Source organism: Orycteropus afer, unplaced genomic scaffold (assembly GCF_000298275.1).
Source record: "Orycteropus afer afer isolate SDZICR_OR568_19922 unplaced genomic scaffold, OryAfe1.0 scaffold00119, whole genome shotgun sequence".
In the NCBI taxonomy this organism is placed as follows: domain Eukaryota; kingdom Metazoa; phylum Chordata; class Mammalia; order Tubulidentata; family Orycteropodidae; genus Orycteropus; species Orycteropus afer.
This window is the reverse complement of record NW_006921706.1, coordinates 3339172-3352140: the sequence shown is the minus strand read 5'-3', so window position 1 is coordinate 3352140 and position 12969 is coordinate 3339172. Positions and strand designations below refer to the sequence as shown.

The 12969-nt window shown below is 36.3% G+C and overlaps 1 protein-coding gene across 1 annotated transcript in view; it reads left to right on the top strand.

The window, feature by feature from the left end:
- Nucleotides 1–12969, top strand: part of PHF14 (PHD finger protein 14) — a 254861-nt gene that overhangs the window by 93228 nt on the left and 148664 nt on the right. The window contains exon 14 of the mRNA XM_042781427.1: nt 2244–2412. Coding sequence (XP_042637361.1) covers nt 2244–2412 — 169 coding nt within the window. The remainder of the gene's footprint in view (nt 1–2243; nt 2413–12969) is intronic.

The window sequence follows — 12969 nt, the reverse complement described above, 5'->3', positions numbered from 1 at the left end:
TTCACCTCTGTTCGCTAGTTGACAGCACTTATATATTCACCACCTATCTCCTTTCCTGTTTCAGCCTCTGGTATGTCCCTGCCGACTTTGGCAAACAGAGCCTATTCTTAGGTCCCTGAAATCCACCTCCTGAAATAGATGAACATCAAACAATTCTTTTTGGTGCAGTGACTCTGTATATTCCTTCTGTCCTTTGGTGTTTCCCGCATCATTCAATATTTTACCCATAGACTCTTTCAATTTTGCAACTCAAGGCTTGACGTTTTTCTTTAGTTCTTTCAGCTTAAGAATTGCCAAGCCTGTTTTTCCCTTTTGGTTTTCTAACTCGAGGTCTTTGCATATTTCATTGTAATAATTGACTTTGTCTTCTTGAGCTACTCTTTGAAATCTTTTCTTCAGCTGTTTTATCTTGTCATTTTTTCCATTTGCTTTTGCTACTCTCCACTCAAGGACAAGTTTCATAGTCTCTTCTGACATCCATTTTGGTCTTTTCTTCCTTTCCTGTGTTTTTAATTACCTTTTGCTTTCTTCATGGATGATATTCTTTATGTCATCCCATAATTCTTCTGGTTTTCAGTTGTTAGTTTTCAATGCATAGAATCTATACTTTTGACAGTCTCCAGATTCAGGAGGGGTAGATTCAAGGTCATATTTTGGCTCTTGTGGACTTGTTTTAATTGTCTTCAACTTCAAGTTGAACTTGCGTATGAGTAGTTGATGGTCTGTTCCATAATCAGCTCCTGGCCTTATTTTGGCTAAAGACATTGAGCTTTTCCATCGCCTCTTGCCACAGATGTAGTTGATCTGATTCCTGTGTACTCTATCTGATGAAGTCCACGTGTGTAGTCTCCATTTGTGTTGTTGAGAAAGGCATTTGCAATGAATAAGTCATTGGTCTTGTAGAATTCCATCATGTGATCTACAGCATCATTTTTATCACCCAGGCCAAATTTTCCAACTACTGGTGATTCTTCTTGGTTTCCAACTTTTTCATTCCAATCACCAGCAATAATCACATCCTGATTGTATGTTTGATCAACTTCAGACTGCAGAAGTTGGTAAGAAATTGTCAATTTCCTCATCTTTGGCTTTGGTGGTTGATGTGTAAATTTGAATAGTAGTTGTATTAACTGGTTTCCCTTGTAGGCGTGTGGATATTATCCTATCACTGACAGCATTGTACTTCAGGACAAATCTTGAAACATTCTTTGTAATGATGAATGCTAGCCACTCCTCTTCAATTTTTCATTCCCAGTGTAGTAGATTATATGGTTGTTATATGTTTCCTTAGGTAGGACGTTGATTACAACCTGTTATTAACTAAGAGTAAAACTAATGAAAGCTGTAGCAAGGAGTAGAGTCGAGTGTATGAATGATTTTGATTTTTAGGGTTATGCTGTATGTCACCAAAAACCCTATGGAGTTCAGTTCTACTCATGGGATCACCATGAATTGGGATCAGCTCAGTTGCAAATGACAACGACGACAGTGGGCCATCAATTAAAATGACCCCTTTATTTTCCAGTCCTTTTAGAGTCCATTTCTGTAGGCTTCTTTTGGTAAGATGTTGATCACAGCCCATTATTAACTAAGATTAAAAGAAATGAAAACTGTAGCAAGGAATAGAGTCACGTCTATGAATGATTTTGATTTTCAGGATCATACTGTATGTCACTTAAGGAAAAGTCATGATTTCCAAAGGAAAACTATCTTTATTATCAGTATTGAATTGCTTTTATCTATTGTTCACTTAAATATACATGTTGCTTGTGTTCTTATGATACATAAAGTAATACAACATGTTCTTATGATACATGAAGTAATACATTAAATTGCTTTACATATTGTATTACTGGTCATCATTCTTAGAAAAATGTGTGTGCATTCCTGTATTCAATCACTATGTATCCTGTGGTCATATCTACTTGTGTGTATTTTTATATTCTTCACATATACCTGGATTTTGTGTTTGTAGAAACTTTAGCTGAAGCTAAACCAAAAAAAAAAAAAAAAACTCACTGCCGTCGAGTCAGTTCCAACTCAGCAACCCTCCTTGGGTTTCCAAGGCGGTATCTCTATGGAAGTTGATTGCCCAGTCTTCCTTCCGAGGAGTGGGTTTGAGCCACCAGCCTTCTCGTTAGCAGTCACGTGTCACTATGCCACCAGAGCACCTAGCTGAAGCTCGAAGGTAAAAATAAGTATATGAATTTAACATTCTTCTTGTTTTTTCCCCCTTTATGTAGGCAATGCTCAGAATGTGATCAGGCAGGGAGCAGTGACATGGAAGCAGACATGGCCATGGAAACCTTACCAGATGGGACCAAACGATCAAGGAGACAAATTAAGGAACCAGTGAAATTTGTTCCACAGGATGTGCCACCAGAACCCAAGAAGATTCCAATAAGAAACACGGTAATGTATTCCTTATTTATCATACCCATTGCTGTTGAGTCGATTCCAACTCATAGCAACCCAATAGGACAGAATAGAACTGCCCATAATGTTTCCAAGGCTGTGATCTTCATGGAAGTAGACTGCCACATCTTTCTTCCACAGAACAGCTGGTGGATTCGAACAACTGACTTTTAATTTAGCTGTAGAGCTTAACATTCCACCACCAGAGCTCCTTTGTTTATCAGAATCATCATAATAGTTTGAGGCCAAAATTTAAGATGGTGATAAAGAGAAAGAGACAACATGAAAGAAAGAAATGTATATTTTGCTACTGGTTATTTTTTAAAAATTTTATTATTTTACTTTATGGAATATACATACATACTTACATATCTGAGAGTTTATAGTCTTTATGACCAATTTAAAGTATAGTAATAATGAACACTCAAGGTATATACCTTCCAACTTAAAAAAGAGAGCATTACCCAAGTCTTTTAAATCCTCTGAGAACCCCATTGCATTCATATTCCCAACTGTCTTGCCCAGAGATAAACTGTTTACTCAACTTTATATTTCTCATTCTTGTTTCTCTCTTTATAATACATTGCAAATGTATCTATTTGTGAATGATATATTATTTAGTTTTGTAGGGTATGAATTTGGTGTAAATTGATTAAAACTTTTTTTTCCTTTTAACTTGCTATTTTGACCAACATTATGATGAAGAGATTCATATATGCTGATCTATGTAGCTGTAGCTCATTCATTTTGACTAATGTGTAGTTTTCCATTGACAGAATATATCATTATTTAGTTTTTCTTTAGTTTTGTTGATGGACAGTTTGGTTGTTTCCATCTTTTTAAAATTATAAAGAATTTTGTTTTCAAGATTTTTTTTTTTTTAATTGTGATTTGGGTGAAAGTTTACAGAGCAAATTCATTTTTCATACAGCAGTTCATACACATTTTGCCTCATAATATTGACTGCAATTCCCCACAGTGTAACAGCTCTCTTCCTACTTCCTCCCTGTAGTTAACTCTTCCGTGTGTCCTTCCCTCCTGTGCATTCCTGCTTCACGTTATCAACCTGTACAAACACTGCCCTTCTGTTCTCCCTTGATTGATGGCTCCAAGTAGTGGACTTATGTGATATAAATGTTCACCCCGTATGCCTGTCTATTGTTTGGCTGGAAGCCATAGGAGTAAGTTCAATTCCAGACCTGAAGGGAGGCTATGGGGCCGTAGTCTCAGGGGTCTCACCTGGCTCTATTATACCAGCAAACCTGGTCTTTTTAATGATTTTGAGTTTTGTTCCACATTGTTTTTCCACTCTATCCACAATCTCCTATATTGATCCTTTTCCAAGTGGTTGACAGTGATAGCCGGGCACCATCTGGTTATTCTGGTCTCAAGGTCATATAGGCTAAGGATCGCATGGTTTGTTAGTCCCATGGACTAATCATTATCATGCATCTTTGGTTTTCTTCATTCTTCTTTGCTCTGACGAGGAGAGACCCATTGTTGCATTTAGATGGCTGATTGAAGGCTTTTAAAACCCCAGATGCCACTCACCAACCAAAGTAGATTGTAGAACAGTGTTTTTGTGTAGTATGTTATGCCAGTTGAGCTTGATGTCCCCTGTGACCATTGTCCTGAGCCCACAGATCCAACTATTCACTTCTCAGGGTGGTTGGCTGTGGCCAAGAAGTTATCATAACTTTGCCCCTTGTTAGCTGTGTTACATATTTAGACATTTTTACAGGACATACAAATACATATGTCGAAATATAATCTGCCAAAGGGTATATTCCCTTTCCCCTAGACGATCCTGATCATTCAGCATGTCTACCCATGTATTCACCTGTAGGTTAGTGTTTGTTATCACTGACAGCACAGTATGTAAGTATATAAGGAGGTTTTTCTTTGTTGTCTGTACCTCTTGTGTACCTCTCTGTATTTTCCTCTTCCTCGGTGCCACTTTGTTGTTTTGAACATTCTTGTGAATGTCTTTTGGAGCATAATAATGTCTCTTGGAGCAAGAGTAAGGGAATAATATAACAAGGCATGGCTTTGCAGAGCTGTAGGATATCTGCATCTTCAGTTTTGCTCAATAAAGACAATTGTTTTCCAAATCAGTTTATACTCATAACAGCAATGGTGCTTAAGAATTTCTTTTGCTTCATAAACTTGTTTCATCTAAAGTTTTAATATTTTTTCAGTATGGTATATGTAAAATAGTACCTTGTCATTTTATTTTGCATTTTCCTGAATAACTGATAACTTCGGACATTTATTGATACTGATATTTGATATTGATATTTTTTGGCTAGAAGTATGTCTTTTTTTTTGTAAATGTATATATGTAAATTTTCTCCAGTTTTTGTTTCAGGATACTAGTATTTTTCTCATTAAAAATTTCTTAAAATTTGGGCTTAAAGAATTTCTTCCTAAAGCATTTTCATTTGCTATTACCAGGTGCCTGGGGACTACCACCTGAGAACATTTTAAATAAGTTTGGTTTATGCATCATCTGTTAAATGAGTAGTATAACTGTTCGTTCCGAACCCATAAGCATTGGCTTGTAGGTATGAATTCTCAGGAGGAAATATTTTTTGCTTTCTGCATTGATCCCAGGTAATCACTTTTCACAAACCTATCTGCCTACCAAAGGAGATATAAAGATATTTTAGCAGGTTAGTTGTCATAATTTGTTTTTGTTTTTGTTTTTGTTTTTCCTTAAAGTAACAGTTTTCTAATTTTTTTTTTTTTTTTTTTGGATTCTAGTAACCGCTTACATTATAATAACTTAAGGGATCTTATTTAAGAGAAATCACTTAGATTATTTTATTTGGTTTTGTGTTATGCCCCATTGAGCAGGCAAATCTGGAATGTTAACTCTTAGTTAACTGAAGTAGTTTATTTTGGCTGCTTTAAATAGATCAACTTGAAATAGTTTTATTTGTAGTCACTATTAGTTTAAAATATTTTTTTAGGTATCTTGTTTATACATTCACTAGAGAGAGTTTTCCTTCTTTGAATAAGTCTACTAATTTTTATTTCTAAAATATTTTCTGTTTGATATCAGTGGCTATTCCTAAGATCTTACAGGAAAGCTATTATTTCTTATGTCATCTTCTACAAAGAATATCGTCTTATGAAAAATTCTTTTCTTGTTTCTTTTTTGTTTAAATAATTCCTTATGGCCACTATTATCATCTTTAATTTTGAAGTTATGATAAAAAGGGAAATTATCTGTTATTTTGATATTTATGTGACCATAGCTGAGTATTATGTAAGAAAAAAGATGACCCTTTAATAACTTAAAGGATTCTCTTATTTATTTTTTTTATTTTCCTCTCTGCTATTTTAGCCTAGGATTATGAGAAAGCTTTAAAATTTTCTAGTTTAGTCCAATTCCTTTTATTTTATTCTTTGTCTCTAGTTTTTTTTTTTTTGTTTGTTTAAGAGTTTAAAAGTTCTTACAGATGTTGGTGAGTGAAACACTAAGAAAAGATTCAATATCCAGTAATTTTAAGATATGCGGTATGGTTATTTTCTTATCTGGTAGAATTTTAATACATTTTAAATCTCTGAAAAATTCTGTGTAGCAACATGATTACTTTGTTTATTCATGTTGTTTTCCTAACTTATTTTATCAAAGAACAATTTTTTCAATATATATTTTTGTTGCAGCACAGAGTACTATATGGCACCAGGTTTGGAAATGATTGTGAGGCCATGGATTATTTGATTCAGGATCATCTGGGGTGTTTGTAGGAATTCATATTGTTGCACCCATCTTAGATCTAATGAATTTGAATCTATGGGTTTGGGCATGGTAATCTAATTTTTAAATTTCTTAGATGCTATTCTTATGCATGCTAACATTTGAAAATAACTGTAGAAAACATTTATGATTATTGTCTTTCCTTTTCCCCTTCTTCCTTCCCTTCCCTCCATCAACCCATATGGCAATTCAGAAAACCTTTGATGAGCACATTCACTTGGTGTCAGGTACTGGCTAAAGGTCTGTTCCATAATGTAAGAATGAGAGATTCTGTCTCTGTCTTAAATGCAGACTCCTAATCCCAATCCTAGGTATCATGGACTGAATTCTGTCCTCACAGAATTTGGGTCAACTTGACTTGGCTGTGCTTCTCAGTGGTTTAGCAGTTATGTAATGATGTAATGTGACAGATATATAATGATACCCCAAGATGGAATCTGATGTGATATACCAATTAGGTGTAAGAGGATTAAGGGTGGGATGCAACACTCTCAGTCCCATTACAACAGTGATCAAAATGTAAGGAAAGCTTCCTTGGTGTGTGGTCTATAACACCTTTTATCTTATAAGAGATGAGAGAGAAGGCAGTAGATATTGGGGGAATCTACTACCACCAGGTAAGATCTGGGAGCAAAGCATGTCCTTTGGACCCAGAACCTCTGTACTATAATCCTCCTAGGACCAAGAGACACAGAGAAAGAAAGTCTTCTCCTCGAGCCAGTACTCTGAATTCAGACTTCCAGCTCCTAAACTGTGAGATAATAAATGTTTGCTTGCTGTCCATTTGTGGCGTTTATGGTATGATAGCACTAGATAACTAAGACACTAGGTATAAACCCGAAAGAAGTGAAAGCAAGAACACAGACAGAAACCCACTAATGTTCATCATAGCACTATTATATTTTTAAGCAAATAACATTCATTCTGCACTTGTTTGCCCACTATGCCCTCTCCACAAGGTATTTTCATAAGCATGCTATGCTAATTTTTATACCCAATCCAAAAACCAAACTCACTGCCAGCAAGTTGAGTCGAGTCCAACTCATAGTGACCCCTTCTTGGGTTTCGAGGCGATATCTCTATGGAAGTAGATTGTCCAATCTTCCTTCTGAGAAGTTGCTGGTGGGTTTGAACTGACAACCTTCTGGTTAGCAGTCAAATGTCTTAGGCACTATGCCACCAGAGCTGCTCTTTGTATAGCAACATGAAAAAATAGTGGCATAGTGCACTTAGAAAAATACCTTGCACAGGAAGGGCATGGTTGGCCAAAAAATGTGAATATATGTGTTATTTGTATAAAAATACGGTATTCCTAATAGCCAAAAGGCAGAAACAACTTAAATGTCTATCAGCAGAAGATTAGATAAACAAAATATGGTATGTACATATAATGGACTATTACCCAGCCATAAAAAGAAGTGAGGTCCTGATACATGCTACAAAGTGATGAACCTTGCAGATATCATGATGCATGAAAGAAGTCAGTCACAGAAAAGATAAATATTACATGATTTTTCTTATCTGAAAAAGGTGAATGTATAGAGACCAAAGTTTATTAGTGGTTACCAAAGGGAGGAACGGGGGAGTCATTGCTTAGGAAGCACTGAGTTTTTGTTAATGGTGGTGGGATAATTTGGAAGACGATAGTGATGATGGTCTCATAACATGATAAACATAATGTCATTGAGTTGTGCATGTAAAAGTGGTTAATTTGGGAAATCTTTTGTTATACATATATTTTTTCCCCACAATAAAAAACTAATTATTTGAGTACTTTTTGTTATGAGAAATCTAACAGTATCAGTAAAGAGGATGTCTCCTTTGACTGTCTTACCAACATTCCCTTTTTCACCTCATCTCACAAGCCATGAACCTTCCTTTATTACAAGTGGTACATTCAGGAGGTCTGTGATTTATTACAGGGTTCTGTTCCAGTGACTAACCTGTCATAAGTTGGTTCTGACATAAGACGAATACTTTGGGTTTTTTTTTTTTTAGTTTTCATTATTACTGTCTTTTATTATCAGGACCTTTATAAATATAATCTTTGTCTTTGGAGGTTGGAAACTTTACATTTGAGAATGATAACATCAGCAAATTACGCATTGCAACATTGTATATAGTACATCTTTCTAAGGATAAGATAGAACAGATAATCATAAGTACAGTTTGTCATAACTCGAATATGTTCTAAGTTGGGGGCTACCTGTGTTTTAAACTTTGAATATCTGACATTTTGGTTTATATACCAAAAAACATAAGAAAAAAAAGTCATCAGTGTGAGATACGGAAAAATAGTTCAGGAACAGTCAACAAAAATAGAAATATTCAGGTATTAATAAGTAAAAGAAATAATTTGGTTTTAGAAATTTCTTCATATATCTTCTCTGGCTATGCAGAGATTTGATTTTGTAACATCTGATACTGGCTCTGTAAATGGTCCATCTCTAGTTACTTCAATGACTTAATCACAGTTAGGAGCTCGGGTGGCGTGGTGTCTGAGGTATTTGACTACTAACCGGAAGGCTGGTGGTTCAAACCCAGCAGCCACTCCTCGGAAGGAAGATTGGACAAGCTACTTCAGTAGAGATACTGTGAAATAGTTATTAACATCATTACCATTTTACAGATGAGAAACAGACAAAATTTAAGTAACTTTCCCAAGGTCATAAAGCTTATGAATGGTAGAACTAAGATTCAAACTTAGATAGCTCCTGACAGCATACTTTTTTTTTTTTCCCTCTTTTTTCTTTACTACTACATTTTTTTTTTATTGTGATTTCAGTGAAAGTTTACAGAGCAAATTCATTTTCCTTACAGCAGTTCACATACACATTGTCTGATGACATTGACAGTTTACCTCAATGCAACACCTCCCCTCCCACTTCCTTCTGATAGTTACCTCTTCCCTGTGTCCATCCCTCCATGCACCCCTGCCCCCTGAACTGTCTCCTTATGCATAAACAGCCCTTCTTTCTCCCATGATTGTTCTCTCCAAGGGATGTATCTACCTCAGGTCATGTTCAACTCTTATGCCTGTCTTTTATTTGGCTAGAAGCATAGGTATGGGGTCAATTCCAGACCTGAAGGGCAGCTAGGGACCATAGTCTCAGTGGTTCCACCAGGCTCTATCAGACCAGCAAACCTGGTCTCCCTTTTCATTTTTTCCCCAAATGATTTTGAGTTTTGTTCCACATTGTTCTCCCTCTGTATCCAGGATCGCCTACATAGATCCCCCTCTGAGTGGTTGACAGTGGTAGCTGAGCACCATCTAGTTCTTCTGGTCTCATAGTTGTATAGGCTGAGGATCGCATGGTGTACCAGTCGACTGAGTGCATACTTTTAACTAATTCATGATGCTACCTTTCTAAACAAGATTGCTGCTATTCCAAGAATGTCTCCATGGACTAAAATACAGACTTCCTACAGTTGTAGCAGCTTAGTGACTATATCTGTAAGGAGTTAATTAGGAAAATGGAAGCCATGTTAATAAGAAATATGGTTTATACCATTGTTGGCATAACTTGGGGGCATAGACTTCAAGAAAGCTGCCACCACAGGTCAGAGGAGCTGTAGCAAATGTTATTGCTGTTAGGTGCCGTTGAGTTGTCTCCGACACACAATGACCCTGTGTACAACAAAACAAAACACTGCTCAGTCCTGTGCCAGCCTCACGATCCTTGCTATGCCTGAGCCCGTTGTTGCAGCCACTGTGTCAATCCATCTTGCTGAGGGCCTTCCCCTTTTTCGTTGACCCTCTGCCTTATGAAGCATAATACCCTTCTCCAAGGAATGGTTCCTTGTAACATCACCATAACCGTTGAGATGAAGTCTGGCCATTCTCACTTCCAAGGAGCATTCTGGCTGCACTTCTTCCAGTACAGATTTGTTAGTCCTTTTAGTAAACATTAGAGAAATTAATAGTGAATATCTTACTCTGAAGCACTGAGCAGATGGTGGACACTGACTTTAGGTCAGAGAACTTGATGGTGGTGATCTCAGCACTGATGAGCAGGTAGAAAAATGGTAGTTCAGTAGAAAGTCTCCAAAGCCTGCCATGAGTGTGAAGTGCGAGCTAATGGAACAATCTGCAAAGCCGCAGCATCTGAAGAAGCCAAGCATCTGACTGCCACGACCTCCTGAGAAAAATGGCCTTAACTTTACTTCCAAAACCAAAAACCAAACTCATTGCCATCGAGTTAATTCTGACTTACAGCATCCCCCATTGGGTTTCCGAGGCAGTAAATCTTATGGAAGTAGATTGCCCCATCTTCCTTCCATGGAGCAGCTGGTAGCTTTGTCATCCTTGCTTCCACGGAGCATTCTGGCTGTTCTTCCAAGGCAGATTAGTTCATTCTTCTGGCAGTCCATGATATATTCAATATTCTTTGACAACACCATAATGCAAATGAATCGATTCTTCCTTGGTCTTCCTTATTCACTGTTCAGCTTTTATACATGCAGGAGGCAATTGAAAATACCATGGCTTGGGTCAAGCGTATCTTTGTCCTTAAAGTGACACCCTTTCTTTTTTTTATCATTTGTCTACTGTGAAAAATTTAATTATGTTTAGGTGTCATAATACTTATTTCTGTCTTACTAGAACATCATTTTATGATAGGCATCTTGATGACAACAAACAGCCTTCTGCATTACTAACTTGACAAAATTTTCAAATATGTTAATTGGGTCAAATCTTAATTATCTAGTTTTAATACAGATGCACTTATTAAAGTTTTTAATGAAAAATTATATTTCATCAATTTTATGTTTTCAGAAAAGTAGGTGTATATATTTTTTTAGCACACTCATTTCTCTTTAAATTATTTCTGTGCTAAGGAAATTCTGATTACTTGTGTATTGGCTTTGCATTACAGTGATTTAAGAGGTTCTTAGGAGCTCTGGTAGCATAGTGCCTAAGGCATTTGACTGCTAACCAGAAGGCTGGTGGTTCAAACCCACCAGCCACTCCTTGGAAGGAAGGTTGGGCAATCCTACTTTCGTAGTGATACTACCTCAGAAACCCAAGGAGGGGTCGCTATGAGTGGGGGCCGACTCGATGGGACGTAACAACAACAACAACAGTTTAGAAAGCAGAACTACATTTAAGCTTTCTGGTTCCAGTTTTTTACTTCATTTACTTTTGCCTGGCTAATTTTTCTCCAGAGAATATGCTCTTATGTCCTGTAGGAGAGGGATAGTCTTTTGACAGCAAAGGGAAAGAGTCAAATCCCTTATACTGCTGTTACTTAATTTTAGCCTAAAATTATGTTTTGTTGTAATAGTTGTAGAAATCTTATTTATATTAGTTTGTGTGATTGTTGTATACCTAGAGATTTTTCAAATATTACTTGTTTGTTTTCAAGTAATCAATCACTGTTACATGCCCTATCGATCTATAAGATATCTTTGCTGAACTCATTTAGTTTAAACATTTGATGCCTATAATCTGGTAGGCAGAATAATGGCCCCTCAAAGATGTCCATGTCCTAATCTCTGAAACCTGAATATGTCATCTAACATGGCAAAAGGAACTTTGCAGACATTTTCAAGGTTATGGACCTTGAAATAAAGAGATTATGGGGATTATCTACTTGGACCCAATCTAACCACAAATCCTTTAACTAAAGCCTGTTGTGGCTTTAGTTAATAAAGAGTGAAATAAGACTGTAGTCATTGGATCAGAGAGATGCAATTTTCTGGCTTTGAGGATAGAGGAAAGGGGCCATGAGTCAAGAAAAGTCAAGTGAACTGATTCTCCTCCTTAGAGAATCCAGAAAGGAATGTAGCCCTGCTAACACCTTGATTTTAGTTCATTGTGACCTGTGTCAGACTTCTGACCTATAGAATTTAAGATATATTGGTGTAAAGCCACCAATTTGTCATAATTTGTTAGGCAGTGATAGCAAACTAACACATAGAGTGACTTCTACATTTCTTTTAACATTTAAAGCTGAAATGGAAAAATGATTTATAACATTTAAAAAAAAATTTTTTTTTTTTGATAATTACTTTAGGAGCCCTGGTGGCATTCAGCTGCTAATCGAAAGGTCGGCAGTTCAAATTCACCAGTTGCTCTACGGGAAAAAAATGTGGTAGTCTGCTTCTGTAAAGGTTTATACCCTTGGAAATCGTGTGGGGCAGTGTTACTATGTCCTGTAGGGTCACTTTAAGTCAGAATGGACTCAAGGCAGCAGGTTTGGTTTTGTTTATATATTACAGGGTTTGATTAACAGTAGGTGCTCAGTGAGTATTAGCAAAGGAGTTCTTTTCCATCTTCCATTATAGCCATGCATCTGAAATCACTGTGCTTTGGAAGAGTCTTTTGTTAGTAAGAGAATTGTCCCATTCTGCTTGTTTATTTATCATTTCATCAGCAGAGCTATAGAATTACTGAAAAGGCAGTCTGGGATATTTTAATTTAAATCATTGTAGATTTTTTTTTTTTTTTTCAATGTGGAAAGTTTTTACATACTTTAAAGCATGGAACTTACTTTTGAAGAAAATGCAAATTAGCTTATCCATGTCCCTTTTGAAGTTATTTTAAAATTGATGTTTGTACTTTTTGGCATATTTTCTAATAACTTTAATGTAACATGAAAGCTTTCAGATTTTCTTCTCATTTTCTATATACTCTATCATCTAGTGACTTTTCATCTTTTAAACAAGTGCCAAGAGGACTTGCTGGAACCTAGCTTTGCATAGTCTTTTACACACATGCATCATCCTCTACTCTCTTTGAAGTTCTCAACTCTTTCTTCCTGACTTAAAAGTTTCTGTTGTGTTTT